Source organism: Lagopus leucura, unplaced genomic scaffold (assembly GCF_019238085.1).
Source record: "Lagopus leucura isolate 7727_CA_CO unplaced genomic scaffold, USGS_WTPT01 Super-Scaffold_73, whole genome shotgun sequence".
NCBI classification, from domain to species: Eukaryota; Metazoa; Chordata; class Aves; order Galliformes; family Phasianidae; genus Lagopus; species Lagopus leucura.
In genome coordinates this window covers 48,334,913-48,359,086 of record NW_024962252.1, presented here as the reverse complement: position 1 = coordinate 48,359,086, position 24,174 = coordinate 48,334,913, and the positions used below count along the sequence as shown (strand labels likewise).

The window sequence follows — 24,174 nt, the reverse complement described above, 5'->3', positions numbered from 1 at the left end:
CTCTGTCCTCCTTGAATGTGGGAATTTGGGCCAGAATGAGACCACTGGATCTCCAAGTGCTCCTTCCTCCAACCACATCCGTGAGCTGTTTGTCCATTGTCATGGCAATGGTTTTATCTCACACGTATTTGAGACAATTCCAGGCATACCACAGACAGAGTTTCTTGTAGATCTGCTACAGTGATACTGTATTTTTCTTTAAGTTATAAATCTATTTATTAGTGCTGTAAGTTGCTAGAACTTTTCTTAATTTAACATTGTGTTTATCTTGAACACAGGAACTGCAAAACAATGAAATCATATATTTAAAATCTTACATATTAATGTAGAAAACCAGCAATGAGAAAAGTAGTTTATTTAAGAGCAGTACTGCTCAGTAGTCTGTTTGCACTTGGATTTTGTCTACATTTAAGAGATGGTTTTTTTTTTTTTTTGTTTTTTTTTTGTTTTTTTTTTTCTAAAACATCTCGTGTTCAAAGATTTTGAGAAACATATGTGCAATGAACCTGTGTGTTTTTGTGGTGCTTATTTACCACAGTGGAATCTTAGTTTCCAAGCGTTTCTGGTTTTGTATCTTTGAGAAAAGTAAAAAGAAGTCTGTGAAATGGTGACCTGGAGAAAGGTGACGGATTTAAAATGTTGATTGTAGAGAAGGCAATGGTATCTATAATTATACAGAATTATCTCCTAAAGGGAGATCATTTTCTTTGTGAATCATGTTTGGACTACATGATGTATTTAGTAAGAATGAGTCCTTAGCATGTACCAGAAGATGAACCAGTCTTGCAGTCACTTTTATCTTCAGCACAAATGGTTAACTACCAATTAAGTTCTTCGTTTGTTTTTCTATTTTAAGAAAAGAGCTGTTAGAGCCATGATAATATCCTTGTATTTCCGAGCAAGTGTGTATTGTTTCTAGCACATGAAAATCTTACAGAAAGAGGATACCTATTCTTTCTTGTGCTTATTCTGTTGTTACTTGTTAAAATAAGTGGTTACAATAAGTGGGCTAGTCCTCTAAAGGACTTGAACATATACTTTGTTTCAAACATGTATATGTAATATTGCTCAAAGCAGCTCTCTTGGAGCTCGCAGAAGAGCAAACGTGTTGATGGAGAATTCTTAAATAGCATGCTCAAACAGATACGTGCTGAGATGTTTGTGTGCTTCCAATGTAGTTGTTGCAGAAAATGACTAATATCGCAACAAAATCCTCAGATACAGAGTGTTAATTATGAAGTAGAAGTATAGTAAAAAGAAATACATTTTAATGGGCTTTCTTCAGTCAATGAAGACAGTAAGAAAATGAAGTTTTCTAAGGGAAAAAGATGATGAAAAATTCAGTGGCACGTGAATGAAATAGATTTCCTGTAGGAAAATTTGAACAAGTCCTAAAATGACTTTTATCTGTCATTTTGGAGACTTTCAAGTTCTACTGATGTGACAGAATTATCGTCTTTGAAATGCAGGAGTAAGCTCTACTCACCTAGTTAGTCTTTCCCCATTTGTTATTTAATGTGCTTTTAGCTATGAACTGCTAATTTAATTTCACTTTTGGACATGATACAGTATATACTAAACCAGATCTACTTATTTGTAGAATGGGCTGGAAGAAGAAAACCTTTTTTTTTTTTTTTTTTTTTTTTTTTTAAATGTACATATGCACTATTTCCATATCGTAAAATAATACGGTGTCATTAATTGCCTGTAATATAGGAACCACTCACTTTTATTTAATGCATGTTAGCCTCTTCCTGAGGGTTATGCTGGCTGTTACTCTCTCCTCCTCACATTTTCCTGTCACCTTTTTGCTGTGTATGTAATGCATATCCAAACAAATTGCAGAATGCCCATTGCAGTGGAATCCATTAAGTCTGTACCTGCTATATGTTCTTGTTCTATTAACATTGCAGTTACATCTTGAAATATGGACAGTATGGTAGCCTAGGTACATGCAGCACTTTATTATTTTAACATAACAAGTGTCTAGGTCTTCTGTTAGGTAGAAACAGTGGAAGAACTGAATATTTAACTTTGTGACTACCAGCAATAGCAGTAATACTGGAAATCTTTACTGACTTTTAAATCTTGTTATATCCAGTAGCGGCCAACCCCTGCTTCTCCGTCAGGCATTTGTACAGAGCAATAAGGCTGCCTCTGAGCCTTCTCCAGACTAAGTAATCCTAGTCCCCTCAGCCACTCCCCATAAGACTTGTGCACCAGACCGTTCACCAGCTGTGTTGGCTTTCTTTGGACATGCTCCAATGCCTTAATGTTTTCCCTATAGTGAGAGGCTCAAAACTGAACGTAACACTTGAGGTGCAGCATCATCACCAGTGCCAAGTACAGAAGCAGAAGATGTTGGAAAAGCCACCGCAGGGATAATTGTCTTGTGGCAGCCAAGCATTCATAGTGATATGACTTTTTGATCCTTCAATTTCAGTTCTTCCTATTATTGTGAAGCAAAATTCACCAAGCATTGTCCTGTTCATCCATTAATAGGGAAAGTGAGACTGGTTAATTTTGATAAAACAAGTTGAAAGTTGCAAAAGCACTAGCTTTCAATTGTCAGTTTACTGTTGTTAAAATCTTCAATGTTTTTGTTTGCCTTGCCTCCTTAATATTTTAAGCATTTTTGGATGGTGAAGATACTCTCCTACACACAAAGACATGGTTTTGTAGATGTCGTACCGTGAGAAACTGGCTTACATTTTATGGCTGTATTCAGCAGTGTCTCTTCAATAACTCTCACTGTGTTCAGAGACTGTTTTCTGAAATAAATTCAGTGTTATAAGTAATTATAATAAGTGGTGACCCTAATTGTTAACTATGTGGGAGACTGAAACTCAACTATAAGTATTGCATAGATCCTTTCACTAAAAACTTGACTTCAAAAACCAGTTAATTAAACTTGCTTTTAAAAATTAATTACATTATGTGCTAGAAACGTGATGGTTCTTGTATCTTGAAAAAATCTCAAAAACAAAAAAATGCTTTGGCAAGGTTGAGAATAATTAGAAATTTTCCTCCATTAACACAACTGACAGTCAAAGGTGTTTTCCACCTATATAAAGCAAGAGCTTCAGAGTGGTCTTGCTCATTCCCTGAAGTTGTAAGCAAAACTGACTTTGTATTTAAGTCTTCCATTTTATTTGATAGACTGTTCAATATTCGTCTTTTCAATCGTAACTGGGCAGTAAATTTCTGTTTTGGACATGAAAAAATATATTTGCGTCGATTAAGGACTTTTAAATTTCACTTTTGTAGAAGTAGATTTTAAATCAAGTACATCATGTAACAAAATTCACATTTTTGTGGAGTCACTGAAGTGTCAAAAGTTATATCCTTACAGATATGTTAGGATCACACCTTTTTTTTTTTTTTTTATTTTAATGTTTTACATTTCTTTCCCAATGCTATAACATCTGTCCAAGGAGGTTGTGGATGCCCCATCCCTGGTGGCATTCAAGGCCAGGCTGGATGTGGCTCTGAGCAGCCTGGCCTGGTGGTTGGTGACCCTGCAGCACATAGAAGGGGGTTGAAACTCTATGATCCTTGTGGTCCTTTTCAACCCAAGCCATTCTGTGATTCATTGCTACCATTACAATGCTTGGAGACTCTAATGATTTATTGGTTTTTTGGCAAATATTTTCCTTACTTAAAACGTAATTCTGTGAAGCAAGGATGTGTATAGAAAGCAGGTTCAGTGTGGCCTTACTCTTTGCAACTCTGAGGAAGAAACTACAGACTTATGGAAACTATCATTAAAAATGTATCAAATGAGCAATGAATTCAGTTTTACTATTTGAGTAGCTTGCTTCACTAATGTGAACATAAACGACAGTTCATTAACTTGAAGAGACTGAAGAGATATTAAAGAGGTGACAGAATGCATATGAATTGAAGAATATATGTACACTGTGTTGTCCCAATACAACATGCAGTGCAATATTTGTAGTGTATCTCTGATGTTTGAACAGAGTTTGTTGGCATTTTCAAAGAGAACTGAAAGTGCTGGTTAACAGACAGAAGATGACTAAGAGAAAGCATGCCGTACAGCCAGTAGCAAGCACTGCAGGCTTTCCCACACTGCTGTACAGAAGTTATATAATGCCAACCCTGAAGGACTGTTTCTGTTTAGTGGGAGTGCCAGTACAAGTGCCATTTAAGAGGGGTCTGTTTACAGGGGCCTGATTCATGCAAGCAAACTGAATGGCATGTGCATCACTGAATGTCTTTTATATATATATATATCTCTCTCTTAGCACTACTGTAAGTACTGTACTTTAACAGATTTTATATTAGAAATAAAATCTCTGATGTTTTTGTTTTTTTTTTTTTTAAGAAATAATTTAAGTGTGTATAAAAGACTTACTATGAAGAAGATGAAGTTAAACAAAGAAATCAATTTTGTCTTGAAAAATCTGGGCGGATGCAGTCCCTGTTAAACTTCAGTGCGTGCTGCCTTATTAGTTCAAAGATTAATTTAGATTCACTGTGGTGAGAAAAAGTGCTTAAGCCTGAGTGTTGTACAGGAAGTGTTATACAGGAGCTATGGAAATGGTATAGCAGTTTGCCATAATGTCCTAGTTCAAGTGAAAGAAATTTTGAGTTGCTTTGAGATCCTTATTTTCAGTCCTGCATCTTAAAATCATGTCAGGCTCATTCTGTGGTGAAGACTTCCAAATACGTACCAAATAGTGGGGTTACTGAACCATTTTTATTTCAAAGGTTTGAATTTAATGCAAGGTACTAAGAGGAACAAGCAGGTAATGATGGATAATATTTTTCATTTTTTTTTATACATTAGAATATTATGAAAGGGAAGTAGATAATGTGTAAGAAAAGAATGAAAAAAATGATACTTACACAAAAGTTTTCATATTTTTCCCCGGTGATCTGATATTTTCTTTTTAATCTTTTCCTATTTATTCTTAGTACTTCAGAGAGAGAGCTGCAAGCTTCCTTTCCACCATGGAATGATCATAACATTACATTGAACTCACAAACATTATGGATGAAAATAACTATTATGAGAAAGAACAGAAAACTAGCACTGAATTTAATAAATTTTATTTTATTCTCTAGGTTTTTGCCTTTTTTTTGTTGTTGTTTTTTCCTAATAAGCAAAGATAATGTCTTTAAATTCAATAAAGGCTGTATTTTAATAGTAGGGCACTGCATAGTTTTGGATTCAATTGCTAGAATTTCTTTTTATTCTCAAATGAAGATAAGAACTGAGTAGAGACAAAGTGCCAGCTAAATACACACATCAGATTTTCGGCAAATGTGAGCTGAGATAGCTACACTGAAGCCAGGTAAAAACAAAGCAGAACATTGAGTCTAAAATGCTTATTATGTATGTCTACATGTTAATTTGAATGGGAGTTCCCATGGGGAAAATGGTTCATTTTATTGTGTTCTTATCTCTCACCTTGCGTTTAGGGACAAGATATTAAAGAGAGCAGAGTAAGAAAAGATTTTTTTTTTTAATTGAAGAGTACCAGGACAGAGCTGCATCTTTGCCATGGCTCACAAGCTGCTCAGGAAATTCTGCAGGGAAAGGAACTTCACAGAGCTCTGTAGCCCCCTCATACTGTGCCCCCACTATCAGTTGCCAGTGTCAGATTTTTGGCCCAAGGCACAATTATAGGACCTTAATTTAAAATAAAAGATCTGAGTGCTTACATTTATAAAACGAATAGTAAGAATCCTTTTGCAATTTGAAAACAAAAGATGTATAAATAGATTCATCAAACCACAAAAATTTTCCAACAGAATAGTAAAGACACAGAGACAAAACCATTAACGTTAATGACAATCTAGTTCTTCAGTTTTAAAAGGTTGGTTATCCAGTTTCCTCTGTCTGATTGATAAGATGTTATAAATGTCAGAAGAGTTTGTATTTTCTAGTTAAACTTGCAAGAATTGTTTATATTGAGATCAAAGATACACATGTTCCTTTATTATAAGTTCTTTTTCATGTTTCTTCTAGGCAAGTTAATTAAAATATTTCACTAAAAATTACACCAAACACATAGCACAATAACAGCAATCTTTGAAGATTCCAAAAACTTTATCAAAAGAACACCATTTATATTTACTTGAAATTGGTGTGTTAAGGTAATTACTGCTGTGCCTTCAGGGTAAAGGAAGTGCTCTCAGCCAAATTATACAAGGGTGTGGATTAAATGAAGCATTACTCTCTGTTTGGCAGCAGCAGGTATAGATTGCAAAATCAGGGTGTGACGTAGTACTGTGGAAGGACTCTGCCAAAAGTGATTTGGCCTGAGTGTGCCCTTACTTTCTCAATTATATGGATCCTAAAACAACCAGATCTAATTAATTCCTAAGTAGAGAGGTCTTGTTAACTGTTTTCAGTCTGAGCTTGTCTGTATTTTTGGAACTATTCAGGCACGAGAAGGCACATGTTGACAAAGTGCATGCTTAAATGGAATTGTAGCTGTTTGTAGAGATGGAAACACTTCTGCCAAAGAGCTGTTGCAGTGGAGTACCAACTCTGCCTGGAAGTAAGTTGTCAGCAGGTTTGCTCTGTGTGTAGAAATAAGCATGCATGAATGAGGTGATCCAATTCATCCTTCTGTGTATTGCTCCAGTCCTTCTGTTCTTATCATTTCCTGAGGAACTGAAAGGACTATACAAAAGAACTGGTGCACAGGAGACAGACATCTCCCCCAGACGGGACCTGGGTCTCTTGATTTTGTTCTCTGTTTTGACAAGTACTCTTAAAAATGACGTTGTTTTTAAGATGTGTTATTCATTCTTTGTTTGCATAGATACTTCTTTGGCTATTTTAAATAACTTTTCTTAATTTTGTAGATTTTTTTTTTTTAATCTGTGTGAAACAACTGAACTTTCATGGATTCAGGTGCAGCTTGTTAACCTCATTGCTGAAAATCAAGTTCAGTCAGAACCAACTTCCCTTAGGTGACTAGTTCTTTTAGTACAGTGCTTTTCAAACTAACTTTGGATATCTGTGGGCCATATTACAGTCTGCAATTTATGCATTGTTTCTGGGACCAATGTAGCTCCTTATAGCTTGGTACCAGTTCTGTTAGTCTGTAGAAACTGATGGTAGAGGATGCTGAGAAAGCATGAAGAAAAAGTACAGAGAAATGAGGGCCAGTATGGGTGGGTAACTTAAACCTCGCTGTTGTGACTTGGTAATATTTACAGAGATGGCCTCAACATGCTGCTTTGATCCAGATGAAGTGAGAGTTTCACCAGAGCTTGTCCCCTCACTGTTGGCTTGCTTTCTTGCTCACTGGAGGTTGTAAGGAACAATGAGTGACTTCTTGTTTACTTCAAAGGAGGTGACAGAATCACCTTAGAACTCTGCATATCGCTTCTTCAAACTTTTATTTTGGAGTTTTCTCTCACCTTAAGGCACACTCAAAAGAAAGAACAGGTTGCACATGTTCCTTCCTTATCTTTCAACTCAAAAGTGGGACTTGGTCCCCTCAGTTTTTACTTCCTCCTTTTCTCTTAGAAGATCCAAATGCCACGTAAGCAACTCAAAAAAAAAAAAAAAAAAAATGCAAGCAGAAAAGGTCTTTAGAGTATTTTCTGATCACTTGACCCCGGGCCTAGCTCCAACATGCGAGACAAACCTTTTGCACAAGACTTTTATTCAGGCTGAATAACAAATAGTGTTTGAAATGCTGCGTATCTTATCTGAGGATTGGTTGCACTTTGTGGCATCCCCATTCCCTGTCCTGTCATTATCTCTTTTTATGAAAAAGGGACACTGTCTCTACGTCAGAGGTAGCATCTGTTGCCTCTCTGCTTTTTAATTTTCTAGATTTACTGAGATGTGTTACAGTGATACGTATAGATTGATGCAAGTCTTTCCAGAATCTGTGTAGAGCCTGATTCTGGCCAAAGGAAAAAGGCTGTTGCAGCTAATATGCCAAAGAATAAAACAGAATGTTGTAGCTTACTTAATGCATGTTGAACATCTTTTGTTGTGATAAATGGAGTACTAAAAGGACATGTTTTGAGAATTCTTTCATGTAACTTCTGTTTGTCCCCATCCCCCAGTACAGCATAAGAAGCAAATCCCCCAGCCTTTTTTCTGATATGGACTGTAACAGCTTAGATGGACTTTGTAAGATGTTGTATTTTCTGTTATTTTTTTGCATGAAAAATAGAGAAGCTTTGCTTCCCTACTCCTTGCGTCTTTAAATTTTTATTTTGGGTAACCACATTTAAGTTGAGTTTACCTCTATAGTAATATTAACAAAGTCCTTGAGGTTTTTTGTTTTAGGCTGTCTTGAGCAGCAAGGTCTTAGACCTTCCGTGTTTATTCAGGAGAATCTGCTGTAGCGAAGCTCTTGTTAACTTCCTACAGCACACATTACTCTTTAAAGAACTTGTGTTGTGAACCAGATGCAAGCTAAAATTGACTTAAAATTTGCTTATCTTAAGGACTCCAAGTCTCACTGAGCTGGAATTTTTCATTCTGGAAAGGAATTCAGAATTTTTGTTTTGAACTACATATAGATAAATTTGTGATAAGTTTTTCGGCTTTTGTGTTCATCTGTTCAGTCTTAAAATATTTTACAGCTCCTTTCTAGTTGCTACAAATTTGACTTCTTCTGTACTAAAAGCTGAATCAAAAGAAGTATAATTGTGCTACTTCTTCTTGGAGAGTCTGAAGTGTACTACTTATGTAATGGGCATTTAACATATTGTGTGTACCTTGATAGCAATGTTTTATCAGAAAATTGTCCTTGTGCTGTGGTGCATAAGCACTCATCCATCATTTTACCTAATCATATATGCAAAAGATTTTCAGTGATTGAATTTGTGGTTTGAATTAAGGATCTTCCTGTAAATCATCTTCTCTTCTTACCAAAAACAAATCCTTTTCAACGTAAGTTCCAAGAAACCTGCAAAGAGAACAAGGTGTGTCTGGAATTGTCTGTATCACCAGTGTTTGAGCTGATAGTTTGGGCATGTGCAAATGTGGAGAGGCCATCTAGGAAGATCTAATATCTGTGTATTTTTATGTGAAAAGCCTGTTAAGGTATATGCTTTCACAGTCCCAAACTTTGACAATGCTAGTAGATGGTTTTCTTTGTTTTTCCTGGTTGTTTGATCTTTTCAAATTAATAAACTTTTTTTTTGTAGCAGTTAGCAGTGAAGTCAGTTTTAAAGAAACCCAGGTATCTTTAATAATGCACAATGTATAGTAATGGGTTACTTTCATAATAATATATGGAGAAGAATTCCCTGTCCTTGAGCATTCAGATCTCAAAATATGCCATTTCTCTTATCGATGAATATGAAAACTTTGCTGCTGCTTTTGTGTGAATTTTGGGATACTGGAGATGTGATACGAGGCCCCAGTCAGTAGCAATTTTAACTGCTCATATTAGTAAAAAAAAAAAAAAGGAAAGAAAAAAGGAGAGGAAGGGTGATGTAATTAACTGGCCAGTGCTGAATTTCGGTTGTGAGAGGAACCACATAAAGTAAATTACTCTGTTTTCCTTTCTTGCTTAATTTTCATTCTTTGTCTTTTATCTCTGGTCAGGTATGTTTCCTAAAGACACGAAAAGACCTCCCGAGGTCAGCAGATACTCAAATTTTAGAGCTGAAGATAACAGTTGAATTCTGTGTCAAATCCTGATTGTCACAGCATATTTTAGGAAAACAATAAATTCTGTTTAAGAGCTCTATTTCCTCTGATTTGAGGAGGGTAAAGTAATACAGCACAATGGATGCAAGAATACTACCAAACACCAGTGTGAGGGTTACTTCTTCACTGTTGTGCACTCACAATCCTAGTGTACTGCAATTTCTTTGTTTCTTGAACATGCTTTTCCAAAGGGTAACATGACAAGCTTTGTTTAATACAATACAAAACAAGTTTCCTTTTCAAATTTAATTTAGCTTTTTTGCCTTTAAATGGTTCTGATGAGCTTAGCAAAAAGACTAATCACTTTCTGAGGATATCTGTTAGAAAAATAACCCTTGTTAATCCAAACGATGTGTCACAGTCTGTGTTTTCCTTGCATCTTTTTTATCTGCTATCTAAAACTTGTAAATAATATTGCCAATCTGATTTCAGAATGCTGATTGTATCTATACAGGCTTATTAATGTTTGTTGTAGAGTCATTTTCCATTCTCTCTGTTATAGAAAGAAACAACAGGATACTGTAGCCCCTGTTTATTTTTCAATTCTATCAAATTCCATTATGATGTAACGTTAGATGTTGTTATAAATTAGCACGTTCTTGATTAGCATGAATTCAATATATATTCTTTACTTCAAAAGAATGCTTAGGACACGTGCTACTACTTGTGTTGTTTATATATGGTACTGTAGAAACTTAACATTTGCAAGAAAAATGTAAGATGATGATTTGATAAGATTACTCAGAAATAATTAGGTGGGTGTGTAGGCTCCTAAATGTATTTGATTTTAATCTCTAATTAAAAAGTTAGATTTTTTTTTATTGTTTTTGTGATGCAATAGCTTTTACTTCATTATACCTTTTGTAAATAGGGGCCAAATTCTGCCTGTTCATTATGTCTAAGTACAGGATGAATATGTGTATATGGAAACAGTATTCTCCTCAAAGCCATTGTCAGTCTGTCTCCATAGTTCCTTTTCAAGGATTATTCCAAGATGCAGAATGCTTACGTGTTTGTGTCCTTGTACACTTTGGACCAGAAGTGAAAATGGTGGCTAACCTTGTATGAGTTATCTCTGTGCATTCCTTTGGCTGATGGTAGGTATAATTATCTTTGTGGGATATGGCACTGCCAGAAGCATAGTGTTTTTCATGTTGGTGCTGTCTGATTCTGAGATCTCTTATATGAAGGTTGGAATTAACTGGTGTTGCAGTGAAGATATCTCTTTGTGGATCTACAGGTGTGAATTCAAGTCTTGCTCCATCCCAGTGATCTAGCAGTGACTTAATTCTGCTTGCAAGGGCATAGTTGGTCATTTGGGCTGGGGAATCAGACAACCAGATGTAGTAACCATAGCTATATCAGTCCTTGAATAGGAAAGTTACTGTCTTTAAGCATATTAGACTAGTTGTCTTGCACAGTTGTGGAGAAACATGGCTGACTCATGGTTTCAGAAGCCAAGTTTCTAATGCCTGGAGCTGGGGCATCTGCTGGAAAATCACTTGTGGTGTGAAAGAAACAGCAGCAGTGTGCATAGAACTGCGTGGTACTGAATTCTGTAACTCTCTGGAGTTAGTTTTCTAGATAACAATGTCTAAGAGCAGCATTTAGTAAATCACTGGTAAAGAGGTGAATATTACATGCTTTTAAATAGAAAGCTTATCACAGAATCATAGAATTGCTCAGATTGAAGATCATCAAGTCCAACCTCAACCTAACCATACTACCCTAACTCTAACAACCCTCCGCTAAATCATGTCCCTTAGCACCTTATATCCTCCTGTTCAGATTTTTCTGTGTAGTGTCATATTTTACATGGCAGCCACAGCCTGATCTACTGACGTATGTTCCCAAGCTACTTTTAATTTGTTAGAGTTTCTGTAGTAGTAATGGGAATGGGGAAAAAAAACAAGTGGGTATTATTCTCTGCCACCTACCAGCACAGCTCTTTTGGCTTTGTTTGTTTGTTTGTTTGTTTTGTCACTGCCACCTAAGTCAGTCTCCTGCCTTAACTGGAGCAGCGACATTTGGCAGCAGTAAAGCTGAAATTTCTTACTTTTTTTTTTTTTTTTAAGAGTATGAAGAAAGCTTCTCATATCTGAAAGATAAAATAAATGAGCTTTATAGCAAGTAAGGGAATAAGCAGAGGTATTTTATTTGTCCTGTTGATTTTGTGCATTGTTTTTAAGTGAGTAGATCTAGACAACAAATTGGAATCTGATTTAGAAAATAAGTGCTAAATTCAGGAGGTGGTACAATTTACTCTGAAAGAAAAATAAGCAGGGAAAAGACGAGGAGGGGCTGTAACAGCATGGGCTTAGCTGTTGTTGGGTAGAGTTCTGCAAGCTTGCAGAACACATTGTAAGAACCATGCAAGTGTTTGCAGAAGTCCTTTGCATTCAGTAGTTATGCTGTCCTAACACTTTTGTATGTACATTTAAACATGGCATGTGAGAACTGTCTGTTTTAAGTGATGTGCATGATACAGACTGAAAAAAATTAACTCGTATCCTTTGGCCTCACAGTAGTAGCAAGGAGAACTTTAGAAAGGCTGCTAAATTTTGTTCAGAATAAGACAAGTAGCAACTTTTGAAATTAATTTTCTCATTCTACAGTTTCAGAGGATTGTGTTCTGAAGTAGTTTTAAAAGTTATGATACAGATTACACTTAGAAGCATTTTGCAACACACTTTGATCCTATCCATTTTCCTCTCAGAGCCATGAGATTTAGACTAACTGGTGTGAATTTGAAGTGTGTTCTCTCCTGCAGCGTTGGATATTAGTAAAATGTGTGTTTTGGTGGTAAAACAAAAGTGTACACCCATTCCTTTAATATTATGTGAACTGCATCTGAAAATGTTTGCACTGGGTTTTGAAAGTGTGATCTTGTGTCTAAGTAAAGAGAAACAGTTTCTTATCCAATATCTAAGCAGTTGTTTTATTTAATGAATTCTGTTTGATCTGTTAAAGTATAATTGTTGTGAGAATAAAGCCTTTGAGGAAGAATAAATATATGTTTATGCCACTGCAAAATGATCATCTTTCTATTATATAATGCCTCACTTGAAAAATCCCCAAAAGGAGTTCCGTTGCTCTTTTTGTTAAAAACAAATAAACAAAAAAGCTGTCCTATGAAACCTGAATTAGAGATTACAGTGCATACTAGAATACCTTCTTGATAGAAAATTCACAGTTTTGAATAGGTGACTTTGCTGAAAACTGAATCCTTTTTACTGAAAATGGTTCTAAAGCCACAAAAGATGGAGAGGAAAATGGGCTGAGCTGATACAAGCGTATGTAACTTATATGAATTGTTTATTTGATTATATTTTAACTATGCTATGTTGCAAGAGGCCACAATATAAATTACTAGATGTATGTCTGCAATAAGAAATACTGTTTCCTAGAAGCATAGTTTATTTTCATGTTATTTTTGTGTCTTTATGTTTTTCAGAGTTTGTTTTCTTTTCCTTTTAAAAGAAATTATTAATTAATGTAAACTTCAGAGTAATTTGTTTTTTTTCTCCATGTGCTTTAGAGGGTTCATCACAGGAATAAGTATGAATATTATCTTTAGTTATTTGTTCAGTGATATTGTTCAGTGGTTTTCTGAGGACACTCCATGCTTCACCTTCAGTTGATTTCCCTAACTGTAGTTTCTGTGAGATAGGAGTTACAGGAGTTTTATCATGCAAAATACCTTTATTAATTAACAGAAAGAGTTTATCAAGTGAATTTCATGAAGGGAGAAAAGGAATTCTTTCAGAAAGTGAATAAAAGGCATAAAGTCTGTGATGAGTGCTCTCTCAGTCTCTATTAAAGCAGATTTTTTTTTCGTATGAATATTTAATATTAGGTGATTGTAGATGCTTCAATAGGGTAATAGTGTGATCATATGACTACTGAGAATTTTTCCCCCTCTTCTGGCTCTCTAGTTACTTTAAAATGCATAATGATGATGCTGTTTAATAGGAAGTGTTCTCAATTAATTGCTAGTGCTTCTGTGTGGCATTGTTGCTATTACCATTGCTGTGATGTAGAGGCTACTTCCTCATATAAATTTTTATATAAACCTAATCCCAGAATCACAGAATTGTAGGGGTTGGAAGGGACCTCCAGAGATCACTGAGTCCAATCCCCCTGCCAAAGCAGGTTCCCTACAGTAGGTCGCACAGGTAGGCATCCAGGCAAGACTTGAACATCTCCAGAGAAGGAGACTCCACCACCTCCCTGGGCAGCCTGTTCCAGTGCTCCGTCACCTCACTGTAAAGAAGTTCTTGCGCACATTTGTGCGGAACTTCCTATGCTGCAGATCTGTGTGGTGCTGAACTCTTCTACTTCCTGTGTATTTCAGCCCAACTGTTTGGAATTTTATCAGTTCATGCTGAGCTTATCTAGAGCAGGGGTTCATGTTTTTTTTCTTTCAGTGAAAGCACGTAATGAAGCGGGGGATCTCGTAGCACAGACTTACCTTTTGGATATGAGAACAACTACCTGGTTTATGTCTTTTCTCTTTAGTCTCAGTTACATTGGCAGAAATTATACTGCCAGAAAGTGACAAAAGATGCACTTTCAATTCATTGCTTAAATAGCACAGGAAGCTAATATAGTTTCAGACTCCTCATGGAAGGAGGCTCTGTTTCTCAAAAGATATCAATTCTATCAGCATTTACATTACATCAGTGCATACTTGGATTTACAAAACAATAAAAGCAGTTAAATTGTAACAGTCTGGAAATTCTGGTCATTTGATAAAAAGCAATGGAGCCAATCATATTAAGGCATTTAACATCCTGTTCAGACATCACTGATTGGTTCCCCTAGAAAAATATTCTTCTCATATAAAATTCCATATCAGAGAGACCACTGGAGAATCAGTGCAGGGTGTAATAATAATAATAGTAATAATAATAATAATAATAAACAGTAATTCAAATGTTAATGCTTTCATGGGGAAGATTAACTTCTTGAGATGTACAGGGTTTTGGAGGTGAGGACAGCAGTTTAGAGGGATGTTTGAGTTCAAATAAATCCTCTGAATCAATAGAAGTGCTTCTCCATTAGAGATTCTGAAGCATCTCTAAGATAAGGCAGCCCAGAATAACCTGGGAGGATGGTTTTTCCAGGTGTGACCTTTATCTGACTTGCTCTAGGTGAGAGCCTCAGCAGGTTATGGTGTTCCATAAAAATCATTTTTGGATGAAATGCAAATGTTTTTCTGCGATTCTGGCCTCAGTTTCACTACCTCACTGCAGTAGGTCAAAGTTTGCACATCTAGGATCAGAGAGAACTGAAGCAACCTCTGCTGAGGCTGTTAGTCACACCTGCTCAGTGTCATTTACACACTTCATCAAGTGTGGAACTGTGTTAAGCCAATAGCTGTGAAAAATTGCTTCAAAAATCTACTGCATCTTTTGAGAAAGAAGGGATGGATATTCCTTTGCTTGCTGAATGGACCTTTCTTCATAGGTAAGGGAGGTTTCTACTATTGTTTTTAAATGTCATTGTCATCATTGTGAGTGCTAATAAAGGAATGCTTGATAACTGAATGCAGCTGAAGGATGATACTGAAGAATAGTCAGGAGTAACCAAATGATCAGTACAGTACAAATAAAACCAGCATTAGCTCTGTGAACCATAGAATGCTTCAAACTGGATGTCAGTGTTTGCACCTCAAATGAAGTAATATAAATTTCCTGCTTGTCTTGGAAGAAGGCTCTGCTCACTGGAAATGTTAAGTCAGGGTTGGTGCTATCTGCTAGAACTCAGCACAGCACTCTTGACATCTTTAAGTTTCAAATCTGTCTCTTCTAGTGCTTGCAGCAGAGCAGGTTTGTGCTGCCTTTATTCAGGTTTTATGGTTGAACTAATATTCTCCAATTAAGTCTTCACCTGATAAGTAGCTGCATATAGAAACCCACAGGAGTACTCACATACTGCTGGAGAACTCCAACAATGCATCTTTGAAGAAAGTAGTCGGTGCTACTGATTGTATATTTAAAAATATATATATCAAATAAACAATTGATTTGATCGTATGGTTTTTTTTCAACTCTTACCTTAGCGTAGATAAAACAATTGTATGGATGAAGAAAAAGATTTTTTTTTATCTTGCAGACATCTTGTTAGTCTTGAGTTCTGATTGCTTTGGATCCAATAGTTGATATGACATCTGTAAGCAGTGCTTTATCTACCAACTTGCAGTGTCTTCTCTGTAGCAGCATGTCTTCTAACTGTTGGACTTTGTGAATAGCAACTTTGTAGACTGCAGCATTAGTGGAAGCATTGACCTTTGGCGTTAAATGCTGAAAAAATGTTTTGAGGAGTAACTTATTTAAAGAAAAGAAAGCTTGAGGTCTGTCATTGAATGTGTGTTGAATTCGGAAAACGTTTTCTATTCTCATCTCCATTCCTTTTCCAGAAATAGAAATACTAAAATTAAAAAAAAATCAAGGCAAGTCTTTCAGAATAAACTGTTTCAGAATTTATACGCTATTTTTTGAAATGATTTTTAATTGAAAAGTTAATTATTGTACTTAGGATTTCCCATAAGTAAAAAATTACTGACATGCAGAAGATCTGCAGGAGCATGGTTTAACTCTGATTGTTTGAACTTGCAGCTTTTATTATATTTAGAAATATCTTAATATCTTAATGATTAAACATTTATGAACAAATCTCCTGTGAAAGTCTAAACCACTGGGCTTCAGAAAGTATACAGTAAGAGAAGTTGTGCAAGCTTCCCCATGGACCTCTGCAAGTGCATGGGAATCTGAATCTGAAGAAATCCTCTTTATTCAGATACTGGGCTTCTCAAGAATAGGATTTGGAGTGGTAAATGAAAATGAATTTTCATAATTTATTCCCGTTTGAAAACAAATCTTGTTCCAAATCTTGTGTCTCATTGAGAAAATGCAGTGAGCTTAACTCTGTGTTGTCTGGCCTCTCTATTCTTAAGAAAAGAGAAAACTTTCTCCAGCAAAGCAGTAGCATTTTTCATTGTCATGTTCAACAATTTTCAGATTTTTGTGTCTTTTTAAGATGTTTTCTTAAGTATACAGCTGAAGAGACCAATAACAAAAAAGAAAAATCCGTAAATGATGAAAGGATTTCTCTTGGCTTAGTAGTTAACATAATAGTTCGAAAAGAAAAGAATTTACAAGTGCTTGTTCAAATGCACTGTACAGAGAGTGAATAAAATAAACAGCAAGATGTGTTGTGATAGGGACTCAGATGATCAAAGAGAACTACTGAATAGGCATACTTATTCTTTTAGATAAAATAAGGAAGTAATTCCTTTGAAAATTTTTGTGATCTGCTTGAAAACTTCGTGTGCGTTCCTTGGAAATTCAGTGAAGAGAGAAGCAATACAGGCTAGATAATAGCATCAGCTCTGAGCACGAGGTGGCATGTGGACATTGCTCGAGCTATTTCTCCAAATCATTTGAATGGAAATATTGGATTAGTTAACCTTGTGTCAGGTCTGTTAGTTAAATACACCCTCCAACTGTTTCTGACTGAAGGATGCATAGTTGTGATTGAAAGATGCTGCTGCTTTTCATTAGAATTTTGTCAAATGTATCCTGCTAACATAATGACATTAAAATAAAATGATTTATTCGGTGGAAGAGGATAACAAGCAAAAAATTCACAGCCTTTTCTTTTCGCAGGGTGTTTCAGCCCAGTAGGAAACCCTCTTAGCGGAACACTATTGGGCAGAATACAGATGGTAAGGAATTCTATCTTTGCATTTTTTTAAAATTGATGTCTAACTATAAAATGCCATTATTCACAAGTTCTCATGTAGAGAGGTGGTTTTTTTTTTTTTTATCCTGCCCTTATTCACAAAAAAAAAAGTATCTTCAAGCAAATTGTCTGTGTGGGCAAATAAGGTATTTTTGCAGGTAGCTGATTGAGAGATCAGATATGTGTAAATAAAACCTTTTTTTTTTTAATCACTTATTTATTGTTGTTTAGAAATAAATTGGTAATTGGAAAGAGAAAAATGGAGCAAGAACTTGAAATTAAATCCTGTGTTTTTACTAATATTTTTGCTAATTTTTACTAATATGTTTGCTAATATTTCACCTATTGTAACAAATGACATCACAACTGTTCTCCATTAATTTAATGGCTCCTCTCTAAGTCTCATTGAAAACTTACAGTAATTTTTTCCTTTCTTATATTTCTCATTTCCTAATCACTGTAATAAAAAACGACAGAATCCATAATGCCATTACTTCCAAGTCGTTAACCTGGATTGAGCATAGAGGAGCTAGTGATGGAAGAGTAAGTTTGTTCTGGGCTGAAATTACACAAGGCTCTAGATGACTTGGGCCTGTTGTACTCAGATATTAATGCTCCATCCCCTCATGTATGGAATGCCATGATTTAATATCTGTGTTAATAAAGTTATGGAAGGCTTGTAAGACACATGGGAATCACCAACTAATTTTGAAACTGTATTTCTTTGTTGACTAAATGGTTGTTGTTTACACATTTCCAACTTTTTAACCCTCATATAATTTTTACAAATAAGTATGCATTCATTTTTCAGTTAGTATGTTAGTTTTCTGTGTCACAGAAAGCTTTATAAACAAACAGAAGATCAACTAAATAATAAATAGCAGCTTTTTTTTTTTTTTTTTTTTTTTTCCTGAGGGTTAGATTAAGGGTTTTAATGTTTTTGTTACATTTTCTGGTGTATAAATAATAATATGCAGAAATATGTATGTGTTGCAAGTACAATTAAACGAAGTTGTTTTAATCAAGCAAGTAAAATATTAACAAATGACAGAACAGCTTTTGAATAACTTCAGGAGCTCGAGTATTCTCTGTACATCTGAATTGATCCTTTTTTTTTTATTATTTTCTCTCTCTCTCTTTTTTTTTTTTCTTTTTTTTTTTTTTTTTGTTTCCCTAGCCCTGTGGGTTTTACTGCAGCAGCTGTGTTTGCATTTCTGTTTTCTGTTTGTACATTGCAGGTTTCAATAAAGTGCAGCCTGGCACAGGTTGTTTTTTTTCTTTTTTTTTTTTTTTTTTCCTCTAGGCAGATTATAGATTCCCATGCTCATTAAATATTGAAGAGGTGTAATCAAATAAGGAATGTAGTCATCTGAAGCCTAAGGAAGTAACTTTACAGTAGTTTTCTGACAGCAGACGGATTCATTAAAAGACAAGAGAAGAGTACATTATTCTTAGCAGTTAATGCTTTTAGAATCATTTTAATTTAGCTATTAATTCCGTCCTTGTCATTCTGTTTCCTGTAGAGTGAATTTGTGCGGTTAAGTGTCCTTAGCTGAGTGTGTGTTGACAATTAATTGGACCAGAGAACATGAACAAAAATGTGACAGTGCTAACAGTATTCAATTATTTTATGTTAAGTCTCAGCTTATTTAGTATTTCATTTAAAACTTCAGTTACAGGAGTAAAGAGTTTGCATGACATTCTTAAGGAAGGAAAGGATTAAGTTAATTTCTAACCCTCGACTTTATAAGGAAAAATGAAAACAATGCAGTAACTGTGAATGTTCTGACTGACTCTGTAAATTTAAAAAATGCATTAAATGTTACCAGATTTTTAAGCCAGTCTCAGAGCTTTGGCTGTTAATCTCTGGGGTACAGACCTGTTGACCAGACAAGGGAAGATTTGACATTGATTCCCAGTGTCCTTGCTGGAGTGTCTGCACAAGGAGCACTCCAGCTTCTTTTACATCCTTGCAGAGAACAGGTGCAGGGAGGTGGAGAGAAGCAGGAGCACTGGCAGCATCCAAGAAAGAGATGATGTCCTCCTTCATGTCACTGGGTCAGTCCTTCCAACAGGAACAGGGCAGAAGTTGACTTGGGCCCTGGATTTGCAGTCATTGTATTCACCATGTTTGTGTAGTGTATGCCTAAGACTGATCTTAGACAAGTTTATTTTTCAAGTTGAGTTAGTAGGAGTTAATGACTAAATGTCATATACCTTGATTTTTATATTTATTCTGACTGTAAAGAATTTGATTGCATATAAGGGAGAAGCATATGAAACCACCAGTAAACTCTAAAATTTTCCATGATTTTTTTCTTTAAATTTTTATATTTTTTGTATTTGAAATATAGAAATAAAATGCTGATTTTTTATTTTTTTAACAGAAAAGGCAGTGATAACACATCACTTGTTCTTACTCAAAGCTGCTTCTCGTAAGGCTATGAACACTATCTGCTATCTGATGCCCAAATCTTGCTGGCCACCTTACATCTCTGAATAAAAGCAAAACCTCCATTACCACAATCACTGAAACTACTCAGTTATGGAGAAGTCATAAACATTTTAATTAGTGCTGTTACCAGTGACACTTGATATGGCAATTCTCTTATCAGCTTACTCTTACCTGAAATGCTCTCTTATTATTAGTTCTTAAAATGTTTCCTGTTTTTCTTAGAAATATCTAAGTTATCCACGTGGGCCTATTGTGGATATCCAATATCATGTTCCATAGTCTGAAGCTAGATCCATTTGTCTTTGTCTGAGGATGTTTCTTATGCTGAAAGCTCCTTGCAGTTTTGTTTGAGCCAAATCAATGTGACATGGCAGGCTTTTTTTCCTCACAGATGGTCTACTCACTTTAAGAGCAGCTCCTAAGAACTTATCTTTAGACCTCACATCTGTTTGGATGGAAGAAAAGGATTAATTAGCTTCCATCTTGCATTAAAAAAGAAGACACTAATACTAAGAACACTGCATTCACACTCTTCAGTATGTATGTATTGCTTTACTGCAATCCTAAAAATGTAGCTTAATCTTGTGACGCGGCACTAAAAAAATAACATTCTTAAACTGAACAGGCAGTTGTTTGCACCAGGTTTTTCTTGCAGAGTACCTGGTAGTTAGCAGTATTTGATGAACAACATGGCACTGCAGAGCCACCTTTGGTACTGTGCAGGGTTGGCAGGCCTGTGGTAAGCAGCTACGACACAATTTCCCGGCTGGTGCAGCAGCCAGCTGCCATCAGGGCTGCCAGTGCGGTTAGGGGCAGCTGGGCCCTGCTCCCTGGGCCTCTCAAGAAGAAACTCTCTGGATTGTTGTTGCCTTAGAAGTTTAACGCGGCATCTGAGAGCGTTCAGCGTAGTCTCAGGATGACTCATGGATTTCAGATTGTTATTTCCAAACTACTCGCTCTCTTCAAGGTCTTCTTACGCTGAGTGTTTGAGAGCGCATAAATACTTTATTAAAAAGAGAGAGACAGATTGAGACACAACAATGGGGCAATGTGAGTACCTGAACTAGATACCTAAATAATACTGCTAATAATTCTGATGAATCATTTTTGAGCAACAGGAGGCACTCCCATCCCACAGGCTAAGCACATTGCCTGCACAATTCTCTTAACCTTGACAGTGAAAAGTGAGAAATAGCTGGATCCTGTAAGGCACTGCTAGCTACCAGTAGACCATTGATCATGCCTCATACTCTGAACTGTGCTTCCATTGTTCTTTGCTCAAAATTTGCTTATCAAATCAGGCAGTTACTTTTTTTTTTTTTTAAATTCTCTTTTGTGTATACACATAATTAACAGAACTGTGGGTGGTAGGCTGAGTTGTTTTGGTAAACTTTAAGAACTGAGTGCAACTGTTCATTTCTGTATTGCATTCATCAGTATGCATTGCTTGTGTATGTAACTACGGTGATGATGCCTGGAGATGAGATTGAGCCTTGGTTTTCAAGAGCATGAAGAATGTATTTCCCCTATGTGATAAGCTTAGCAAAGTTAAGAAAACAATGTGTAAGGGCAAGAATCTCTGTCACAAGAATGTCATTTACTCTGCTGAAGATTGTAATAATGATGTTGCTTGGATCAACCAAATTAAGAAATAGAAAGTAAAAGAAAGTAAAAGAAGTTGGGTGGAAATGTGTACTTCATGTTATTCTTTGATTCTTCTCTTCTAAAATATTTTTATTACTATGTAATATTTCTGTTCCACACAGTACTTAGTATCCTTTGATGCATGCAAAATCTAGGGGTAACTGGTTTCCCCTTGGTGAAAACAGGCCATTAGGCAAAAAAATTCCATTTCTTCCATTGTTCTTTTTTTTTCTTTTTCTGCTAATTTTTCACTGTATCTCTATTTTATATTTTGTTGTAAATTAAGGGCTGTTTTTTTTTTAATAGAAATCAAGTTTTGTAAGTATTGGCACATCCTAATGCTTGCCCTATATATACAGTGATATTCCTGTGGCTTTACTGGAAGTCTGAAGAGTTAAGTGGCAAAGATGGAGCTATTAGAACTGAATGTTTAAGTATTGGTTATTAAAACCAGCCTGAAATTCTTCCTTACATGAAAGTGAAATCTTCTGAATATCAGTTCAGAGGTAAAGTTCACTGCAACGATTTCTTAAACATCTACTGTAATATTTGCAGTGCAGACAAGCTTAGACTGTATAATCATCAATCCTCTGTCCTCCCACATGTTGTCTTTAGTGCAGCGTACACATTTGAAAAGCTTTTTAAGTTCTGTAAGTATCTGCATAGCCAGCATTACTCTGGATTGCTCAATATCACTTCTGCTTTTTCTTTTTTTTAAAAAACATTTTTATTGCAGTTTTTTTTTTTTAAGAATAAGCAAGACATATGGAAGAAGTGTAAAATTGTAGTATATCAATAACCTTTAACACTGTGTTACAATATTTAATCTTCTAGAGTGATGCCCGTCTAACTGCACTGGGGGAAAGAGGAGGAAGCAGTTGTCTGCTCGACCAAGAAACAGTAAGTATTATGTAATTTTCTGCAGTACCTGTCACACTGCATCCATGTCTTTGAAAGCGTTGTGTTTTTTAGCATGAATTAAGGATTTTTTTTTTGCCATTCTAGATTTTCCTTGTTAATGTGTTCATAACCATCTTACTGGTGGTTTTACATCATTTCTCAAAAATGATTCTTTAAAATGTTGATGGGTATAGATTATTTTTTTTTTTTTTTTGCTTGAATTTGTACTCAGACAACATTTAACACATATCTGAATGTCACATCAGGAGAAATTCCATTGCTTTGGGCATAATTATGAGTCTTTTACATTCTCCTTTGGTCCTGAGATACATTTCCTGTATTTCTCTCATGCTTATTTTCTGGTTATTTATCTCTAGGGAATATTATGGCAATTTCCACATTTCATTTAAACTGTCAGACTTGCTAAACCAGTTGTATTACAGGTCACATTGGTATTTTAATTTTTTGTTTCTGAGAGACAAAAATAAGTGGGACTTGCTTGGTTAGTTTGAACTGTTTGTTGGCAGTGTTTCCATGTTAATTAATTTTTGTAATATTTTTCCAAACGACAAAACATTGCAATGCTATCTTACAAAAGGCACTGCAAAAATAAATAATCATTACTCTGCGTTTCATTCTGCCAAATGCTAGTGTAAAATTCATTTTACCTTAAGTGACCTCGTGATTTTCATAGTACTATTACTAAGGAAACCTTAACCATTGAGCTGAAGTGGGCATTGTTAGAGCACCCCTTACTGGGCATGATCATGTAAGCTTCCAGTTCTGCACGGTTTCTGTATGGAGCTCTGTAGTGTATTTTAATATGGTTCTATTCTATCATTCGTATTTCTTTAGTCAACATTACTTGTAATTGCTGCAGTGTCTTTCTTAATGCTAGGAGGAGAATTATGACAGAAGATGGTCCTTGTTTAACTACTTAAATATAAGTTCATGCTTACTGAATGCATATTTAGATAAATCTCTTGTGTACCTACATGTGGTGATATTACTTCTTTGTCACCAACCAGCTCACAAATTACCACATACAATTTTCAATGGTAAAAGCGTTTTCATATTTTCCCATTCATAAGTGATTCATCAGTGAAGTGCAAGTATGAAAATATAAATGACATTGGCTATATTTTTGCACACATAACTCATAGGTGATCATACTAAAAATAGAAATAACAAATATAAAAACACCGCAGTTCAGCACTCTTCAGATTTAAATGCATGCATAGGTAATAAAAAAAAAATTGTGCAAATCTCTGTTTGCATAGTAACTTTACTGTCTTTAATACCCTATACCCTTCTGTCACTCCCTAACAATCCCTGTTCCTTATCTTTTTATTTATGATTTCATAAATGTGAGGATTCTATATAGGGGAATAGTGCCCTTTGTATAAAGAAGTCATATTTATGATCTTCACTTACAATGAAAGAAGTGAGCAATTCCCCTCTTCTTTCAGTTCACCTCTTTTCAGTCATTTCTGGCTCTGAATTTGTCAGAACAGATTTTTGTTCATAGAGGGAAATAAATAAGAAATTATATTTTATATTTTCACATTCAGAGTAGAAAGCAAGCTTCTGGCAATGTATTCTATGTAGTGTGCATGGTGCTGATCACCGTTTGCGCTTTCATCCTGAAAAGTATCAATGTCCTGTTTTTCACTGACAAATGGCTTTGTTATGTGAGGTGGAATTTACACCAATGTTTTTGCAGATATTTATAAAATACTTTATGCAAATGCGTATTTCCAAAGAAACA

General features: G+C 35.5%; 1 protein-coding gene across 5 annotated transcripts in view; it reads left to right on the top strand.

Moving 5' to 3' along the window:
- The window catches only part of AHI1 (Abelson helper integration site 1), a 91,778-nt gene that overhangs the window by 45,467 nt on the left and 22,137 nt on the right, over positions 1 to 24,174 (top strand). For 4 of the 5 annotated variants that reach the window (XM_042888494.1, XM_042888488.1, XM_042888468.1 and 1 more), the window contains exons 20-21: positions 17,332 to 17,390; positions 22,341 to 22,406. In XM_042888494.1, coding sequence (XP_042744428.1) covers positions 17,332 to 17,390; positions 22,341 to 22,406 — 125 coding nt within the window. Of the gene's footprint in view, positions 1 to 4,938; positions 5,048 to 17,331; positions 17,391 to 22,340; positions 22,407 to 24,174 lie in introns of those variants that run through there. The other variant, XM_042888503.1, reaches the window with a different exon arrangement.